General features: G+C 46.5%; 1 protein-coding gene across 1 annotated transcript; it reads right to left on the bottom strand.

The window, feature by feature from the left end:
• Positions 1–3,292: 3,292 nt before the first annotated feature.
• ENSA (endosulfine alpha) lies at positions 3,293–13,123 on the bottom strand. Its single transcript, XM_075844672.1, has 3 exons — positions 12,951–13,123; positions 10,329–10,454; positions 3,293–7,765 (listed from the first exon to the last, which is right to left on the bottom strand). Exons 1-3 carry the CDS (start codon positions 13,005–13,007, stop codon positions 7,595–7,597), a joined length of 354 nt encoding a protein of 117 aa, XP_075700787.1. The 5' UTR covers positions 13,008–13,123; the 3' UTR covers positions 3,293–7,594.
• Positions 13,124–18,548: the final 5,425 nt, after the last annotated feature.

The following is an 18,548-nucleotide window of genomic DNA, read 5'->3' on the forward strand; positions in this document are numbered from 1 at the left end:
GTGATCGGGGGATGGAGAACGGGGCAGGCCCTGTAAGCAGCGTTAATGTGTAGTACGGTGAAAGCCTCGCTAGGCCCAGGGCTGTCCACTTTGCCACCCCTTGGGTATTGTGGCTGGAGTCAGTGTCATTCCCGGGCGCCCTGTTTTGGGAGATCCTAGACACGGAGTGGTACGTTCAGGAGGGAGGTGAAGCCTCACCAAAGGGGATAAAAGGGGGAGAAGGTGGGCGCCAAAATGTTGGGCGTTATCCAGTGAATGGAGAGCCTTCCTCCCCTCTTGCGGGCCTGTTGTTTCCGGGACTTGGATGGCGTCACTGCAGTAGTTGACCACCCGGATTAGTGTTTGAGGTGTGCAGTGCCGAGTTGCCAATCGGGGTGGGAGCCGCTGGATAGGTCTTCAGTATAACCAGGGGAGATCCGTGAAGTTTACCGCTTGTGGACTATGACTTGTGATGACCAACAACATTCATGTGCGTGTGGCTTGGTCCCCCCGTCGCTAGTTAGCTCTCTGCCCGCCTTACACTACATAGGCTGCTGCCCCATTTTGGCCTTTGGCTACATGGTACTACAGCACCCAATTCTGACCAATCTAATGACACCGTCTTGCGCCATCGTGGAAATGAGGACAGGTATGTAAAGCTCTCTGTAGGGCACACTTACTGGCTGACACTACTTCTGGGGGCACTATGGTAGTATTCCTGGGGTACAGTCTGGCTCTCAGATTCCAAATAGCATATGGACGAATTTTGAATGCAGCTCTGGATGTGACTGGAGTATTAGGGTATGTGCACACACACTAATTACGTCCGTAATTGACGGACGTATTTCGGCCGCAAGTCCCGGACCGAACACAGTGCAGGGAGCCGGGCTCCTAGCATCATACTTATGTACGATTCTAGGAGTCCCTGCCTCGCTGCAGGACAACTGTCCCGTACTGTTATCATGTTTTCAGCACGGGACAGTAGTTCCACGGAGAGGCAGGGACTCCTAGCGTCGTACATAAGTATGATGCTAGGAGCCCGGATCCCTGCACTGTGTTCGGTCCGGTACTTGCGGCCGAAATACGTCCGTCAATTACGGACGTAATTAGTGTGTGTGCACATACCCTAAGAAATGATGTGACTCAAAATCAATACGAGGAGAAACGAGTTTTATACATGTTTTGCCTTATCTCTGTACTCCCGTAGGGGAGAAAAAAAAATTTGTTCAGTCTGGAACTATGAGATCATGTAAGCATTAACCCCTACCAGTCATCCACAGTGTATATACGGTGGAGGTCAGGGGGAGTATGGAACGAGTTCGCAGCGAGCCGTTCCATGACATGAGCACGTCGGCTGTATGAAACAGCCGACACTTCAGTGCAATGAGCGGGATCCTGCTACTTTAACCCCTTGGATGTTACGGTCAAAAGCGACCGCAGCATCTAGGCTGTTAGAACGAAGGTGCGGCCCCCTCTGATGGTCCATCAGCCGCCCTCTGCGTGACTGCGGGGAGCCCATGGTTGTCATGGCAGCCTAGGGAAGGTCCCCAGGTCTGCCATCTTTGCGCTCCTATTAAATCCTTCCTCCGGCAGGTCTTATTAGGCGCTTATCAAAATCCCAATATACTGCAAGACATTAGTATTACAGTATAATGTACAAGCGATCCAACGATCGCGTGTTCAAGTCCCCTGGGGCGACTAATAAAAAAAAGTAAAATACAGTTAGTTTTTAATTATATAAAAAAAATTATAAGTAGAAAAAGAAACAAAAGCTAAGCAAAAAAACAAAAACAAATTAACGAAACTGGTATCGCAGCGTCTCTAAAAGCCTGAACTATTACAATATAACTTTATTTAACCTGCACGGGGAACGCCGTAAAAAAGACAACCTTAAAAAAATGGAATAAATAACTGAAAATTGTACCAATAGAAACGGCAGCTTTCCCCGCAAAAAAATAACGTTCTGACTCTCAGAAAATGGCGACACAAAACGAATTTTTTTTTTTTTTTAACAATGAGTTTTTACCTTGTAAAAGAAGTAAAAAAAATATAAATCTGGTATCTCCGTAATCGTATAGACCCGCAGGATTAAGGTAACTTTTACCGTATGGGGAACGCCGTAAAAACAAAACAATAACCCCAAAAAGATTATTTTTATTTGTTTCCCAGTACATTATATGGTACAGTTAATGGTGTGGTGAAAATCTACAACTCGTCCTACAAAAAAAAAAATCAAGTCCTCCTACGGCAATATCAACGGAAAAATAAAAAAGTTATGGCTCTTGGAAGGTGGGAAGGGAAAAGCGAAAATCTGAAAAACAGCTGCGGTGGGAAGGGGGTTAAACAGGCAGGTGTCTCTTTAAACTTATATTATTACTAAGTAATAATACCCAAAAATGTTGGACTATGGTGCCATCTTGTGGTGCGCTGTATTACTGCAGTTTTAGGGAATAGCATTCCAAATGTGAAATTCAATGTAAACTCCGTTTCAGTAAGAATTCCAGGAGGATCCACAAGAAAGATTTATGCAGTGCCCATTTACCACACACAGTGCCCGCATACATAGAAGGTCCAGTTAGTGCCAAGCATTACCCAAGTTATGCCAACCAGATAGTGACATACAGCACACACAGGAAGCCACAGTACTCACTCACTGCCATACTTTGCCCACATAGTTAAAAAGTGCACATAATTTGCGCAGAGCCTCATATTGCCCACATCGTGCCATCTTAATGCCAAACTTTGCACTGAGTACCATTCCGCACTATGGTGTCAGGACAACCTGCTATGGTTGGCAGCAATATGGCGCTATAGTGGCACTGCAATGCAGTATGGTGTGTGGACATGGCATCCTCCCAGAATTCTATGCACTGCAGCACTCATATCACAGGGATACCGGCGTTCATCCTGAGCTTTATGGTTGATGAACGTAATGCAAAAATACAGTTAAGACTGACACTTACACAGGAAGAGCAATGGGTGTGGATGGATGTACATGCTATTAAAGGTCTGTGGAAAGAGGAAGGACAATGAGTGGTGAAATGGTTGTCATTGGCGGCTGCCAAAGATGATTCAGGAACAACTGAAAAATCTTCTTGTTCAATTCTGTAATACAGGATCCGTCTATCCAGAATTCTATGCACTGCAGCAAAAAAGCACTGTTCACCTGGAGCTTCTTGGTTCATGAATATAATGCAAAAATGCAGTTAAGACTGACACGTACACAGGCAGAGCAGTACTGGAGTGGATGGATGTATATGCGATTCAGGGTCCGTAAAAAAAGGTGTGACAATACCAATGGGGGCTGGACTGGTTGAGATTAGTAGTTTTTATTCAGAGGAGACAAAAATAATTCTGAAAGGATAGAATAAAAAATAAAATACGGTTATAATAGATATTATACAAGAGGAGAAATCCGGATTATTATCTAAATTACATCATGTGAACACTGGCCGAGTGATCGAGAACATTCGTGGTGACAGGGAACAATCTATATCGTTACAACGTATGAGGGTGAGACCCCCTATTATAATGGGGTGAGGCATCTGTATTAAATATAGCTGGTACTAGTACTGGAGTCATTGCCAGGAGCGTACACAGAAAAAAAAACTAGCAGAGAACCACCACTAGGGGGAGCTAACTGCATACATATCTATACAGCTCCCGTTCAATTTAAAGGGGTATTCCCAACTTAAAAACATGTATGGCATATTCAGGAGAAACAGCTGAGCAAGTGGGCTCAGCCCTAACCGCAACGCCCATAAAAATAAATTCACCATTCGTTGGGCGAGACGGCCGCCTCACCAGGCAGGATGGGGGGGTAGGGTAACCGCTATTCTGGAGCTTGGGACCTTTAAAAGACCATCTATCAGTTCTCCTGACATGTCGGTTTTAGTAAATACTTGTATTCCACATAATTTAACAGTTCCGGTACAATTTTTTTTTTCTATAAGTTTATTGTGCCGTTCCTCTGTTATTCCTCCTAGAAAATATATAAGGCCATGTTTATAACTGCGTTCGAATCACCTCCATTCCAAATTCTGTCCGATTTGACGGAAAGAATAACGCTATTCACCAACGGACGAGATTATAATTCAAGAACGATCGTCAGTATCTGTTGTACGACGGATCTGGCACTGCAATATGGTGTCCAAAAGAAACGGGAGCCACAATGCAGATGTGAACAAGACCTAAGTTAACGTTATCCAATCAGTGCTGACAGAGTAGGGACACAGCATATTGACAAGGGGTGCGGTAACCAGTTAATGGATTTATACATTTCCAGGAGGAATAATAGAGGAACAGCGCAAAGTAGAGTCCTAGGAAAAAGATGCTCCAGAGTCATTATTTTATGGTGAATACAAGTATTTACTAAAACAGCCATGTCAGTAGGGGGGAGAGGTCTTTTATATTAGCTGTATAAACCTGTATGCACGGAGCTCCCCCTAGTGGAGTCTGCAGGTAGCAGTTTATGTACTTCCTCTGGAGCAGCAGACACAGGATGACAGGGATCACAGGCATAAATGAAATACACCACCATTTGTTTACTTGGGAAAATGCCCTTAGAGGCGTTAAAGAGGTTGTCCTAAGAAATGGATGGACTATCCTCAGAATAGGACATCACATCTGATCGGTGGGCGTCCGACTCTTGGCACCCTGCCGATCAACTGTTTTGTAGGGGACACGGCCCTCGCACGAGCGCTTCTTCCCCTTCATTACTTATCGGCTCTGTACTGTACATCACCGACACACTTGTAGCAGTGGTTCACAGTATTAAAGTCTACTCCCATTTACTCAATGTGGCCGCTGATCGGTGGGGGTGCCGGGAGTCAGACCCCTACCGATCACATATTAATAACCTATTCTGAGAATAGGCAATCGATTTCTTATGACTGGACAACCCCCTTAAGTAATATTCAATGATAAAATTCTGGTTATTCTGACGCTTCCACTAGGGGGAGCTCACTACACACATTTATACAGTCAATAGAGAGAATCTAAATACATATGCAGCTAGCTCCCACTAGTGGTCAGGAGTCTTTCCTGCACTGAATGCAGTCCACAATATCCCTTTTTATTGGGTCAAGGCTGCCATAATCTGCTACTATTAACCCCTTGAGGAACCAGGAAATGTTGCCCTGGGGGTCGTGAAGAATTTCTCAGTATTGCCTAAACAATAAGCAATAAACATTATGAACTGTAATAAAGCGCAATGTGTGCATGACACCTGAGGGGGGCAGTGTTGAGCTTAAGATGAGCATCTATAACATGACATGGAATGATCTCAGATTTTCTACTCCCTAAAATCATATTGAAGCCTTAATCTCCATACAGTGTTGGGTAATCTTATAAATCGCTTACCTACAACCTCTCTTACTCCAGTCACATCCAGAGCTGCATTCAGAATTCTGCTGGTTTCACATTATAAAGTGGTAGTTGGCAGAATTGTAAATGCAGCTCTAGCTGTGAGCTTAGTAGTCCAAACTCTTGCGGTCTCCTCATGTGATATTGCCCTTCGACATTCAGTGACCTTAGTATGTTAAAAGGCTACCAAAATCCCATGTCTGAGTCTCTTGGCACGTCCCTATATACCCTTATGTTCCTGCCACAATTTCAGGCGGATTAGAAGCTGCCCGTTTATGCCCCATGCACACGACCGTAAAAAATCTCCACAACTGCGGACTGTAATACGGTCCGCAATTACAGACCCATTCAGTTCTATTGGCCGCGGACACCTTTCCGTATCGCTACGAATAAGTGTCCATGCCAAGAACTGTACCGCAAAAGATAGAACGTGTTCTATCTTTGGTGTTTTACGGGCCGTGCTACCATACTTTTGTATGGGAGAACGGGCCGAAAATGCGGGCTGCGTCAGTGCCCGCAATTGTGAGCCGTGATTACGGGCACAGCTGTGTGCATGAGGCCTTAAACTGTGAATCTTTGGTGAATCCGGATTGACAGAAGTGTAAATTACTTTCAAAGCAACACTGCCACCTGATGGTCACAAAGAGGTAGTACATAGTACAGAGAAAATCTTTATATAGATATTTATATTTTGCAGTCCTGGGTCATAGCTCATTGATGACCCCTAGAGACAAAATTGTATGAAATAGGGGGTGCAGTCAGGTTGTTGACAGGACCAATAGTCCACAGAATGTCACCGAATAGATATGTCATAAATGTCAGATAGATGCGGGTGCCAAATCTGGGACCCGCACCTATCCCCAGAACGGGTCCCCCTAAATCCCGTTCAGCCGCTCTGTGTTGCGGCTGAATGAGGTGAATACCGACCATAAAAAAAAAAGTTATATGGTTGTGAGTTGAGCTACGCCGTTTCCGTAAGCTCCATAGAAGTGAATGGTATTTACGGAAACGGCGTAGATCGCATGCTACACGTAACTACTATGGGAGTTACGGAGACAGCGTAGCTCAGCGAGTTGCGCGGTTTACGTAACTCACGACCATATAACCTTTTTTATTGCGTTCTGGAGATAGGTGCTGCAGCTGCTTTTCTCAACCTGTGGGAGGGTCACCAGCTTGTCTGCCTATTTCTAACCCTGTACAAGCTGTAATACATTTAGATTGTAATCCCCACTGGGGGACCACGAATCAGGAATATGTTGGCACTCCATCTGTAACAGAAATAAATAAAACGTAACATGAACAGGATCTGCATGGGAGGAACAGGCAACTCACTCATGCTGCTTTATAATTGGCTGATGAGGAGTGAGCGATCAGGGTCAAAAAAGGGGGCGGAGCGTGATCATTCTTCTTATAACAGGTTAATAAAGCGACACGAGATCGACCGTTGATCAATAAATTTAGATTCTGTGGATTTCCTATTTAGTCAGACCCAACCCGCAACAAAGCTGCAGCTCTGTGACAATGTATGAGGCGTGCCAACCCGGTAATATCACCTACAATAATAAGAAGGTTTTAGGACCACCACAGGTTATATTTTAAAACCGAGCCCGTATCAGCTTTACTTAGTATATCACTGTGGCATTATAAACCAGGGCAAAGAGACGGGACGGGCTTCTCACGACGTACCATTCGCACAGAGACAGACAAAGCCTAAGTACAGGGGGTGGTCACCTCCGCCGGCATCCCTAGTGACCCCCAAATCTGGTGGAGAAGGTTTCACACCATCATCTTACACAATAGCGAGTTGCACGGGTCCCTTTAATCCAAGCGAGGCCTTGTTACACCTCGCCTCGCCCTGGACCATGTATTTGACCCACTGTGATTGGCCAATATGTCCGAGGACGTACGGCATCGCCAATGTGACAAGTCCCTGGCACGCCGGTGCCACACAAGGGAATGCAAAACTCATATCTTACACTATATAACAGCCAGATATTGGCATCAGCCGAATCTCCTGCACCAAGAAACGCGTCAGGTATCGTCCATCAACCCAAAAGTAAATTTCTAGTCGCGCGGCGGTGGCGTGCGGTAATAGCTGATCTCAGTCACTGTAGGAACGGCCCGCGGGGCATTGCAGGACAATGAGGCACCTGCCCTTCCAGTGCCGACAAGGTGACGTGTCTATGAGAGTCCGGCCGCCTCCGCTCTATGGTACAGTGAAGTGCGGACATGTCCGTGGTGGAGAGGCCGGCTACCCTGCTAGCTTGCTGGTAACGAGTGACGATTTCCTCTGCGGGAGGTCCTGCGGCGTGGGGATGTGGTCACCGGTCACCAGGTTCTTATCGGGCCCGGCGCAGGGCAGCTGCTTGTTCTTCATCTTGGCCTTTGCCATGTTGTAGTCTCCCGAATCAAAGTACTTTTGCTGCAACGACAAAAGATCCATGAGACTTGCTGAGCCTCTTATAGTATAAGGAAGGGGGGGGGGGTCAGCAACCATATACACTCCAGCTGTGGAGAAACTACTACTCCCAGCATACCCCGACAGCCAAACACTTTAATATTCCAGCCAAAGGCTGTCAGGGCATGCTGGGAATCGTAGTTTCACAGCAGCTGGAGTGCCGAGGGTTGCTGCCCCCCGATATAAAGCAACCATAACAAGGAGACTATAAACACCTGTACATATACCCTATTAGAATGTGATAGAGGTGTCCCCCGCTGAGGACCCCCATCGATGAGTCAAAGCCGCTAACAAGCAGCGCATCTCGTTCTGGTGAACCTGGTCCGTCCACGTATTACATGTAATACTACATTGCACCTGTAGTGGCCACTGCAGGGAAAATGAGCAGCCTATGTTAAGAAAAACCATCTGTCTGCCATGGGTCCCACAAGTGTATGTCTGACCAAACATGTATAAATCTATCAGAAACTTGAGCCCCACCCCTCACCATTAACCCCACCCACTTTTCAAAAGTGGCGAGGAGAGAAGTCGCAAATATGGCCTGCGTCAAAAATAGATTTTTACGACAAAAAAAGCGGCATAAAACTATAGTAAATCCCCCTTGTGTTTTGATTCTTTACCATTTTCAAGATCTCCTCTTGCCGTCAGTGAATGAAAACAATATATTTTTTTTTTTTTACATTCAGAGTCTGATAACCTATCACAATCATGTCCGGCTGCTTACAGGAGAAGAGGAGCTGCTGATATTAGTCATATGTATATATGGAAACATTTCTGGAAGACCCGGAAAATATCTAATCAGGGAGCACCAAAATACGGCGTATGACCTGTAACTCCAAATCAATTCTTAAAATGCAGGCCAGAGTATGGCGCAGGATACACAGGCCGTCAGGGGCGAGGCGAGGAGCAGGACGTTCTCAGGGCTTCAAAAGTGAGAGATTCCAATAGAGACATGAAAGGGAATTGTTATTTAAGCGATTTCCCAATTTATTTGCACAGAGCTAAAGAGGACGCCATCTGTTTTAGTAAATACCAGTAGTCCCCATGAAAAATACAATTCTGGAGCATCTTCTGTGAAAACTGTGCATTGTGCCGGCCCTCTGTTATTCCTCCTGGAAACGCAAGACTAAATTGACAATTGGGCGTTACCATTCTTGTCAATAGGGCGTGTTCCTACACTTGTCATCACTGATTGGACGGAGTATAGATACATAGTAATGACAAGGGGAATAGTAACACTTTTTTTAAAAATGTATTCATACAATTCCAACAGGAATAACAGAGGGACAGCACGACGACTGTCGGGTGCCAGGGGTATGAGTAGTACGACGGATCTGGCGCTGCGTTGTCGTCAACCATTACAAACGGAAGCCGCAACGCATATGTGAACCCGGCTTAACGAGGGGTGTTCAGACACTGTCCAATCAGTGCAGGGACACACCATATTGACAAAGGAGAGAGGGTCCTCTTAACCTTCAATGGAAGCTACATAAATATGTAGTGAGGTCCCCCTAGTGGTGACGGTGAGCACTCCCACCCCCCAGCCGTGATTCGTCCTACTATTTGCATGGACAGAATGTAACACGCCCATCCCAGGGCTGCTTGTGGGTCCTGCAAAGAGGGAGGGAGGAATGAACAACCCCAAGGGTACGAACACACACGGCTTTGGCCAATTTGAGGGGGATTTTTCTGACCTATACGGGATCAGCCTGAAGAATGGGTGGGCTTAGAGTGGAACGCCACTTTATAGCATACACTTCCCTTTAAACTAGATATATATATATATATACAGCCACATAAAAAGTGGAGTAACGTTGTACACATATTGCATCATTGATCCGATACCAATTCAGAGTTTCAGCCTCCAGAGCTATATTCAAAATTCTGCTCTCGGCTTAGCTGAGCTCCTATAATGCAGGAGGGACAGGAATATTTTCCAACATCAGATAACTGTACAACGTTGGGTGTAAAAACTGTATTTCCCAGAATGCAAATGGCCACAGCGACTTTGCGCAGAAAACGATCAAACCATGAATGCTGGAAGATTTGAGCTGTAAAGCCTGCAGAATTGTAAATGCAGCTCTGAGGTAAAACAAAAGGCTGTAACTAAAAGATAAGCAAAGTGATATATTTCCAAACTTTATGAATTTAAGGGGTTGTACAGGATTAGACTGACTGCTTGCTGTCAAAAAACAGCGCCACACCTGTCCATGGGCTGTCTCCGGTATTGCGGCTCAACTCCATTGAAGTGACCGGGGCTCACCTGCAATACCGCACAGAGCCTGTGGGAAGGTGTGGCACGGTTTCGCATTGAAAGAAAGCACAGTCTGCTTATCGCCTGGAAACAGCGCCACTCTTGTCCATGGGCTGTGTCTGGTATTGCAGTACTCATTCAGGGATTATCTGCAATACCAGACACAGCCCAAGAGTGGCGCAGTTTCTGGAAAAAAAACAAAACCAGAAAAAGACAATTTAAAAAAAAAAATCTGGACACCCCCAGACTGTGCAGAGCATCTACATCACTTACCCCTTTCTGAAGCCTCTTCATAAGGAAATCCGAGCCCCCCGGCTTCTGCCCTAGGTTGGGGTATTTGGCCTTCAGCTTCTGCTCCTCTGCTTTCTCAGGCGTTACTGCCTCCTTCTCTTGGGAGTCCTGAATATAAAAAGAGACAGAATAGAAATATAAAATGTTCGGAATATTTCAACGCTCCATTCCCACCATGCAATGCTCTGCCGATGACGGAATAAATGTGGCGGTAATGGTTAGAAAAGACGCTGCTTACGGTTCAGCGGCGCAACCTCCAACCCGGCTCCCGAGGACCCCAGCAAACAGCCGACCTGGGAGGAAATTGCCATCGGCTATACAACAGCGGCCACTACAGGCGAAATGTAGCATTACACGCGGCTATTCAAACTGTCCCGCTAATACAAAGATGGCCAGAGCGGCTTTGGTGTACGTGGCTTTTTGTTCATAGAGGGGAGTCCCGAGTGGGGGGGGGGGGGGGGGAGGGGAGTCCCGAGTGGGGGGGGGGGAGGGGAGTCCCGAGTGGGGGGGGGGGGGGGAGGGGGGGACCACACTATGACTAGACAGAGGGTTATCCTTACGGGACAACCCCTTTATAAGGAGGTTGCACCATGTTGGCGAAGAGAGGAAATAGCGCGCTCTGATGTCAGAATTCACCGGATATACAGGATCTCCCGCCTGTACGATTATTTTTTTAGGAGCTCTACGTCAGCAGGATCTCCCAGAAGGCTGACTCATGCCGTCCTGGTAAGGGACACACTCTTGGCATTCGCCAGACGAATAGGGGTCTATGGTCACGTTCGGCGTAATTACATACACTGTATGGAGAAAGCACAATGCCAGGCGGCAGCTGGAGTGGTGTAAAGCACGTCGTCGTCTGACCTCACAAACGCTCTTCTTGATGAATGGATAAAAATTCCCAGACACTCCAAAATCTTGTCGAAAGCCCCCAGAAGAGTGGAACCTGAATTACCGCAAAGGGGGGGGGGGGGGGATTTTATATTAATGCCAATGGACTTAGAATGGGATATCATTGAAGCGCCTGAAGGTGTAACGCGTAGGTGTCCCAATACTTCTGGCCATATAGTGCGTGCACACGCCGAGTGTAGGTCTGTGACTAGGCCCTTCTGTGCTACTCCTGCCCCTCTTATCTGACATTACCAGATGTTAGAAACGTCCGCACGCAGACCACTTGGCCATTACTGTGCAATTTTACACGGATCTCAAGGTAAATGTAAAAATACGTGTTGGCAGGCCAGGCCGCCGCAGGATACGCACATATAACATTAGCGCTAATCTTCACGAACGGGAACGAACATTTACAAGGGGATCTAAGACCATCTTCTGCGTTTGAGTGATCTCGGGATATACATTTACGGCAAACCCACACCCATCTAACGAATAAGGGTCCCCCAACCCACCAAGTGAAGCAGCTGTGCAATGTAGCACAGTGAGCTCAGCTGTTTCTCCTCTTCCACCTATGAGGGGTGGGAGTCGGAGGACACCCGTTTGGGAGATCGATACGGGTTGCGAGTTCCAGAGGTGGGACCCGCATCTATCAGACATTTGTGGCGTATCCTGTGGACAGGTCATGAGTCCCTAGAACGTAGATTAAGAATATCTAAACCGTTTCTTAATATCTTACTCCTGTGCGGAGATCTGATCGCTTGAAGTCACAGGCCCAAAGCCTGAGGCTGCATTACTGAGAGAATCTGATGACATTTCCCTTTTCTTGTGGAAAACCAAGACCGGTCCTCTTCTGACTTGTCAGGTGCAGCGTTGCCATGGAGACCTTGCATAGGTTCAAATCACCAAATACTTGGACACACACACACACCTGCCCCTAAACAATCCGGGGAGGATGTAGATATTGTTGTATTTGGAGCCACATAAGGTCTCCATGACAACACTGCACATGACAAATCAGAAGAGAACAGGTCATCAGACTCTCTCAGTGGTGCAGCCTCAGGCTTTGGGCCTGTAACTATAAAATATCATATCTCAGCCAAGAAGAAAGATATTAAAAACCGGTTTTCACATTCTTATACCCTAAAGGATATTTTATACTTTTCTTCTCATGACCGGTCTCACAGAAAAAGGAGGGATATGTCAGATGTTTCTCATCCAGAACACACCAAATACTGAAAATTATTTTAGTCTGAACTTGTGCTGTAGTTTCGGGCACATGGGGTGAGACGGCAGAGGAAAGAACACCCACAGATCTGCTAACAAAAAAAATGGTGGTTGTCGGCCCCACCACCCACATAAAAAATTAGAACTGTCCTTGTTGTCAATAGCACCCAATCAGAGCTCAGCCTTTTATTTTCAAACTGCACTGGAAGAATGAGAGCTGAGCTCTGATTGGCTGACACGACATATGGTGCCCATTGTGTTTATCGGGGGTGCACATCTATGTCTATATAGTTGTACCTGGGTGAATATATATATTGGCACCCCCAATAAACACGTGACAGCAGACAAGGGTCCTGAGATGACAGACCCCCACCAATAATGCACCCCGGGCCATTGTTCGTTACATTAACACGTCTCTGGGGGTCCCTTGCCCCCCACCTCTCCAGCTAGGCACCATTGATACCGTTACTCAATGCTGGAGAGTGACATCACCTGCTTCTCATCGCCGGTTTCCTCCAGGTGCACGTCCCCTTCGTACTTCTCCGACATTATAGCAGCTCGGGGAAGAACAGCAGCGAACGAAATCGGCGACTTTCCCACGGTGCGCCCCTGTCCGACCGACTTCACCGCTTCAAAATGGCGACTACCGCGCCTGACGTCACGGCCCTTGGGTGAGCCCCCCTTTTCTCTACCCTACGAGAAAGGAAAAGGAGCCAATCATCAGCCGCGCTGACATCATAGTCTACCAATAGCGAAAGAGGACGGAAGCGACCTTGACCAATGAGAAGCCGCGAAAGAGTGTGGAGGCGGGATAGGGGATAAGGGCAGCCAATCAGAAATAGGTCGTGACTGGATTCTGTTGCCATGGGAGAGATGCATCAGTGTGCAGAGATTCTTGTCAGGATCCTCCGCACTGTGTACAGTCACCTCAAAACACAGGTCACATGATAAAAGACGTGTGAGGGGTTAATATGTTAAACATGATAAATAATAAGATATAATATAAAGTATAATCGAATATATTATATATTATAAAGCCGACCGTAGATATGAGTGAGATCAGACACGTTCGAGTATCAGAGCGTTTCGCAAAGCGCTTTTTAAACTGCAGGCGTTTTTGACGCGTTTTCGGGCGCGTAATTAGGGCTCTCATTGACTGTGGGAATTAGGCGCGTTTTCGGCGCGTTTTCCTCTCCAGGAATTGACATGATGCTTCTTTTTTAACACGACGCGTTTTCAAACAAGTGCGCGTAATAAAAACGTGTCGTATGCACTAGAATTCGTTTTCCCATTCATGTCAATGGGAAGCTTAAAGAATGCGTTTTTGCCGCTGCAAAAATGCAATGAACACGCCGTGTGAACAAGGCCTTATACATAGATGAGCGGCGCTACAGAGGCACTGCTTATCTAGTCCTGCAGAATAGCTCTGTCACTGATCGCTTTTCCTTCTGCTCTCAAACCCCTGATGTGTTCTGTTTTTTTTTCAAAAGAGGTTCTGTAGCAGCCGCAGTGTTTATTATATAGTTCTGTGTCTCAGCTGTTGCGGAACCTCATAATGCGCACCTCAGCTATTGTAGAAACTCATAATACACACCTCAGCTGCTGCAGAACCTCATAGTACACACTACAGCTGCTGCAGAACTTCATCATACACACCTCAGCTGCTGCAGATCCTGATAATATACCCCTCAGCTCCAGCAGAACCTCATAATATACCCTTCAGCTGCTGCGGAACCTCATAATACACTCCTAAGCTGTTGCAGATCCTCATAATACACACCTCAGCTGCTGCAGAACCTCATAATACATACCTCAGCTGCTGCAGAACCTCATAATACACACCTCAGCTGCTGCAGAACCTCATAATACAGACCTTAGCTGCTGCAGAACCTCATTATACACACCTCAGCTGCTGCAGATCCTTATAATACACACCTCAGCTGCTGCAGAACCTCATAATACAGACCTTAGCTGCTGCAGATCCTTATAATATACACCATAGCTGCTGCAGAACCTCATAGTACACACCTCAGCTGCTGCAAATCCTCATAATACACACCTCTGCTGCTGCAGAATTTCATAATATACCCCTCAGCTGCTGCAGAACCTCACAATACACACCTCATCTGCTGCAGATCCTTATAATATACCCCTCAGCTGCTGCAGAACCTCACAATACACACCTCATCTGCTGCAGATCCTTATAATATACCCCTCAGCTGCTGCAGAACCTCACAATACACACCTCATCTGCTGCAGATCCTCATAATATACCCTTCAGCTGCTGCAGAACCTCATAATAAACACCTCAGCTGCTGCAGAACCTCATAATATACACCTCAGCTGCTGCAGAACCTCATAATACACACCTCAGCTGCTGCATATCCTCATAATATACCCTTCAGCTGCTGCAGAACCTCATAATAAACACCTCAGCTGCTGCAGAACCTCATAATATACACCTCAGCTGCTGCAGAACCTCACAATACACACCTCAGCTGCTGCAGAACCTCATAATACACACCTCAGCTGCTGCATATCCTCATAATATACCCTTCAGCTGCTGCAGAACCTCATAATACAGATTTCAGCTGCTGCATATATCTGTAGTAATGGTCGGGAACTGGGATGGCCGCAGGCTGGTATTCTTAGCCTGGGACGGGCCAAAATCCATGGGCCTTCCCACCCCGGTAATTCTAGGCTGCGGCTGCTTTATTGTATCTGGCTGGTTATGAAAATGGGGGGGACCCCACGTCGGTTTAAAAAAAAAAAAATAATAATAGACGAATATCACTACAGATGGTCGGGTACTGGATCGTAGCTGGCTCTTCCCGATACCCCTGTTGGCGGTGGGTAATAATGGGGTTAGTTGCAGCCTTTTTACTGGCTAACACTAAGCTCCGCCTTAATAATGGACGTCGTCATACAGACACCTGCCATTACTAAGACGCTAATAAAGTATTAAAAGAACGCAGAGACATAAGAAAATATAAATATATAAGAAAATATATTTTTTATTGAAATAAAAGCCCCCCCCCCCACAACCCTCGTTAACCATTTTATAAAAAAAAAAACAACGTACATCATGGAAGTAGTCCACCGAATCTACGGCGTAGTCCAAATGGTCCGGCGGGAACTGCAAAGCACAAAAAATAACGTTAGTAATATGAAAAATAAAATAAAATTAGTTGGGAGGTTTGACGTTAAGTAAAAGAGACCGTTGTGGTCGGCACATGTGACCTGATATTCCATATTCTGATCCATAGTGGTGGTTTTATATTTTTACACGATGCTATTGTCTCTGGTGTCACCCATTTCTCACTAGATAGAGGAGAGACTTCCTGCAGCCAGGGGGGAAGCAGCGGGAGGAGAGACTACCTGCAGCCAGGGGGGAAGCAGCGGGAGGAGAGACTTCCTGCAGCCGAGAGGAAGCAGCGGGTCACATGATCACAAGCTGAGGAAGCGTAATGGAGCAAGTTCTAGATACTGCTCTGGAGTGATAGGATTGCAGCTCCGGTGGTTAATGCTGAAGATTAGCAGTAAGGATCTCTTATCTGTTCTGATTTGGGGTTGTTGTGACTTATATGAGGTGAACAGGGATATATTTGGGGTGCTTGGTTTTAACCCGACGCTTAACTAAACACTTAAAAAAACTTTTGACATGATAGTGGCAGTCAGAAGTTTTGATCGGTGAGGGTCTGAGCACTGAGACCCCCACCGACCGCTAAAACAAAGCGGCAGAAGTGCTCGGGTGATCGCTGTGCCGCTTCGTTTCTGATCGGCTTTCCTCGGAGCGGTGTAGGGACTCATAGACTTCCTATTGACACCGTATATTGCGCCAAGGAAAGCCGATCAGAAACTCAAAAGCACAGCGATCACCCGAGCGCTTCTGCCGCTTCATTTTAGCGATCGGTGGGGGTCTCAGTGCTCCGACCCCCACCGATCAAAACTGCTGAAAAGTGGTGTCAAAGTTTAGTTCCCCTTTAATAGTTGTTCACCTGGATGTGACTCATGACTTATGGACATTGTATCATTTTCAAACCCTGGGGATATATTAGTAATCGGCTTCTAATACTACAGGACCCCAAATATTCAGCAAAAGACCCCCCCCCCCTCTAAGGTTTATTTTCTAGGCCGACTACACACAAGTGAAATACGGCCGCAAATCCTGGCCTGACCGCGAGTTTAACGACCCGCATTAACAGCATGGATATTGCGCTCTTGTGACTGCGACCGTGTGCCCAGGTTAACGGATAGACTTGGTCATTGTTGTACCCAGGGAGAACCCACCAGGCGGCGCAGTTCACCTATAGCGCCGCAAGGTCTTGAGTTCATGAGAGTAGTCGGACTATCCTGGGTTCAGTAATGGTGATGTAGCAGAGTTGGATACGTGGTATAGTCTTGGAGTTCAGGAGGACAGTTAAACAATCCAGGGTTCAGTAATTCTCCGCTATAGACTACTGAAAAATATTCGAGGATCATTAAAGAAAATCTATAGAAGTTTCTGCATCCGTTATGGTGGAAAAAATGCCAGTCGGTATATAGATTTTAAGCTTTTAATTTTTCTGCCTGAAGTTCCTAAAATCCGCCACAAGATGGCGACGTGGTACGATTGTTTATTATGAAAGCCAACTACAGTCCATAACGGTATAGAATGGAGAATTGCTGAAATAGCAATTCCCTATTAGGCTATGTTCACACACGGTGTCAAAAACGGCTGAAAACTACAGCGCTGTTTTCAGATAAAACGGGCTTTGATTTTTCAGCCGTTTTTGAAGCTGAATATGAAGCTTCTTTTAATTTGAAGCTTTTTTTCGAAGTGTTCAATGGAAAATTAGCTCCAAAAAACGCCTCAGGTAGTGACATGCTCCTAGGGTATGTTCACACGCAGTGTTTTCAGGCGTTTTTCGGGGCGTAAACGCCTGAAATAACGGAAGTTGAATGCGTCCAAACCGTTTTTCAGGCATATTTCGAGGCGTTTTCGCCCTGGAATACGCCTGACAACACAGCGTGTGAACATACCCTTATCTTGTTTTCGGAACTCCTTTCGTTAACCCTTGGAGTAATTCCAGAATAACCCAGGGATTGTAGGTATTTCAGATTCTCTACAACAGATTTAATAATTTTATACCCGGCAGTGTTGGGGGTTTTCTAGAATTAGTAAACAGGATTTGGTTTTGCGCCCCTCTGTCGTTCCTGGTATTGCAGCTCATCCCTGTTCGAGTGAATATAATCCTACATTATTATACAAAGGGTGCAACGTGGCAGGTAGAGTATTGTCTGGCCTACTATTGGATTTGGATAAGGGCTAGACTAGTAAACCACTAAAAACACCAGGGACTGAGGCAATAAACCACTAAAAACACCAGGGACTGAGGCAATAAACCAGGGACTGAGGCAATAAACCACTAGACACCAGGGACTGGGGCAATAAACCACTAGACGCGAGGGACTGAGGCATTTAACCACTGGACGCGAGGGACTGGGACATTTAACCACTAGACGCGAGGGACTGGGACATTTAACCACTAGACGCGAGGGACTGGGACATTTAACCACTAGACGCGAGGGACTGGGACATTAAACCACTAGATGCGAGGGACTGGGACATTTAACCACTAGACGCGAGGGACTGGGACATTTAACCACTAGACGCCAGGGACTGGGACATTTAACCACTAGACGCCAGGGACTGGGACATTTAACCACTAGACGCCAGGGACTGGGACATTTAACCACTAGACGCCAGGGACTGGGACATTTAACCACTAGACGCCAGGGACTGGGACATTTAACCACTAGACGCCAGGGACTGGGACATTTAACCACTAGACGCCAGGGACTGGGACATTTAACCACTAGACGCCAGGGACTGGGACATTTAACCACTAGACGCCAGGGACTGGGATATTTAACCACTAGACGCCAGGGACTGGGACATTTAACCACTAGACGCCAGGGACTGGGACATTTAACCACTAGACGCCAGGGACTGAGACATTTAACCCCTGGACACCAGGAATAGGACACTTTACCCCTGGACGCAAGGGACTGGGTCAATAAACCCCTGGACGCCAGGGACAGGCTCAC

The sequence above is a fragment of the Rhinoderma darwinii genome, chromosome 12 (genome assembly GCF_050947455.1).
Source record: "Rhinoderma darwinii isolate aRhiDar2 chromosome 12, aRhiDar2.hap1, whole genome shotgun sequence".
NCBI lineage: Eukaryota > Metazoa > Chordata > Amphibia > Anura > Rhinodermatidae > Rhinoderma > Rhinoderma darwinii.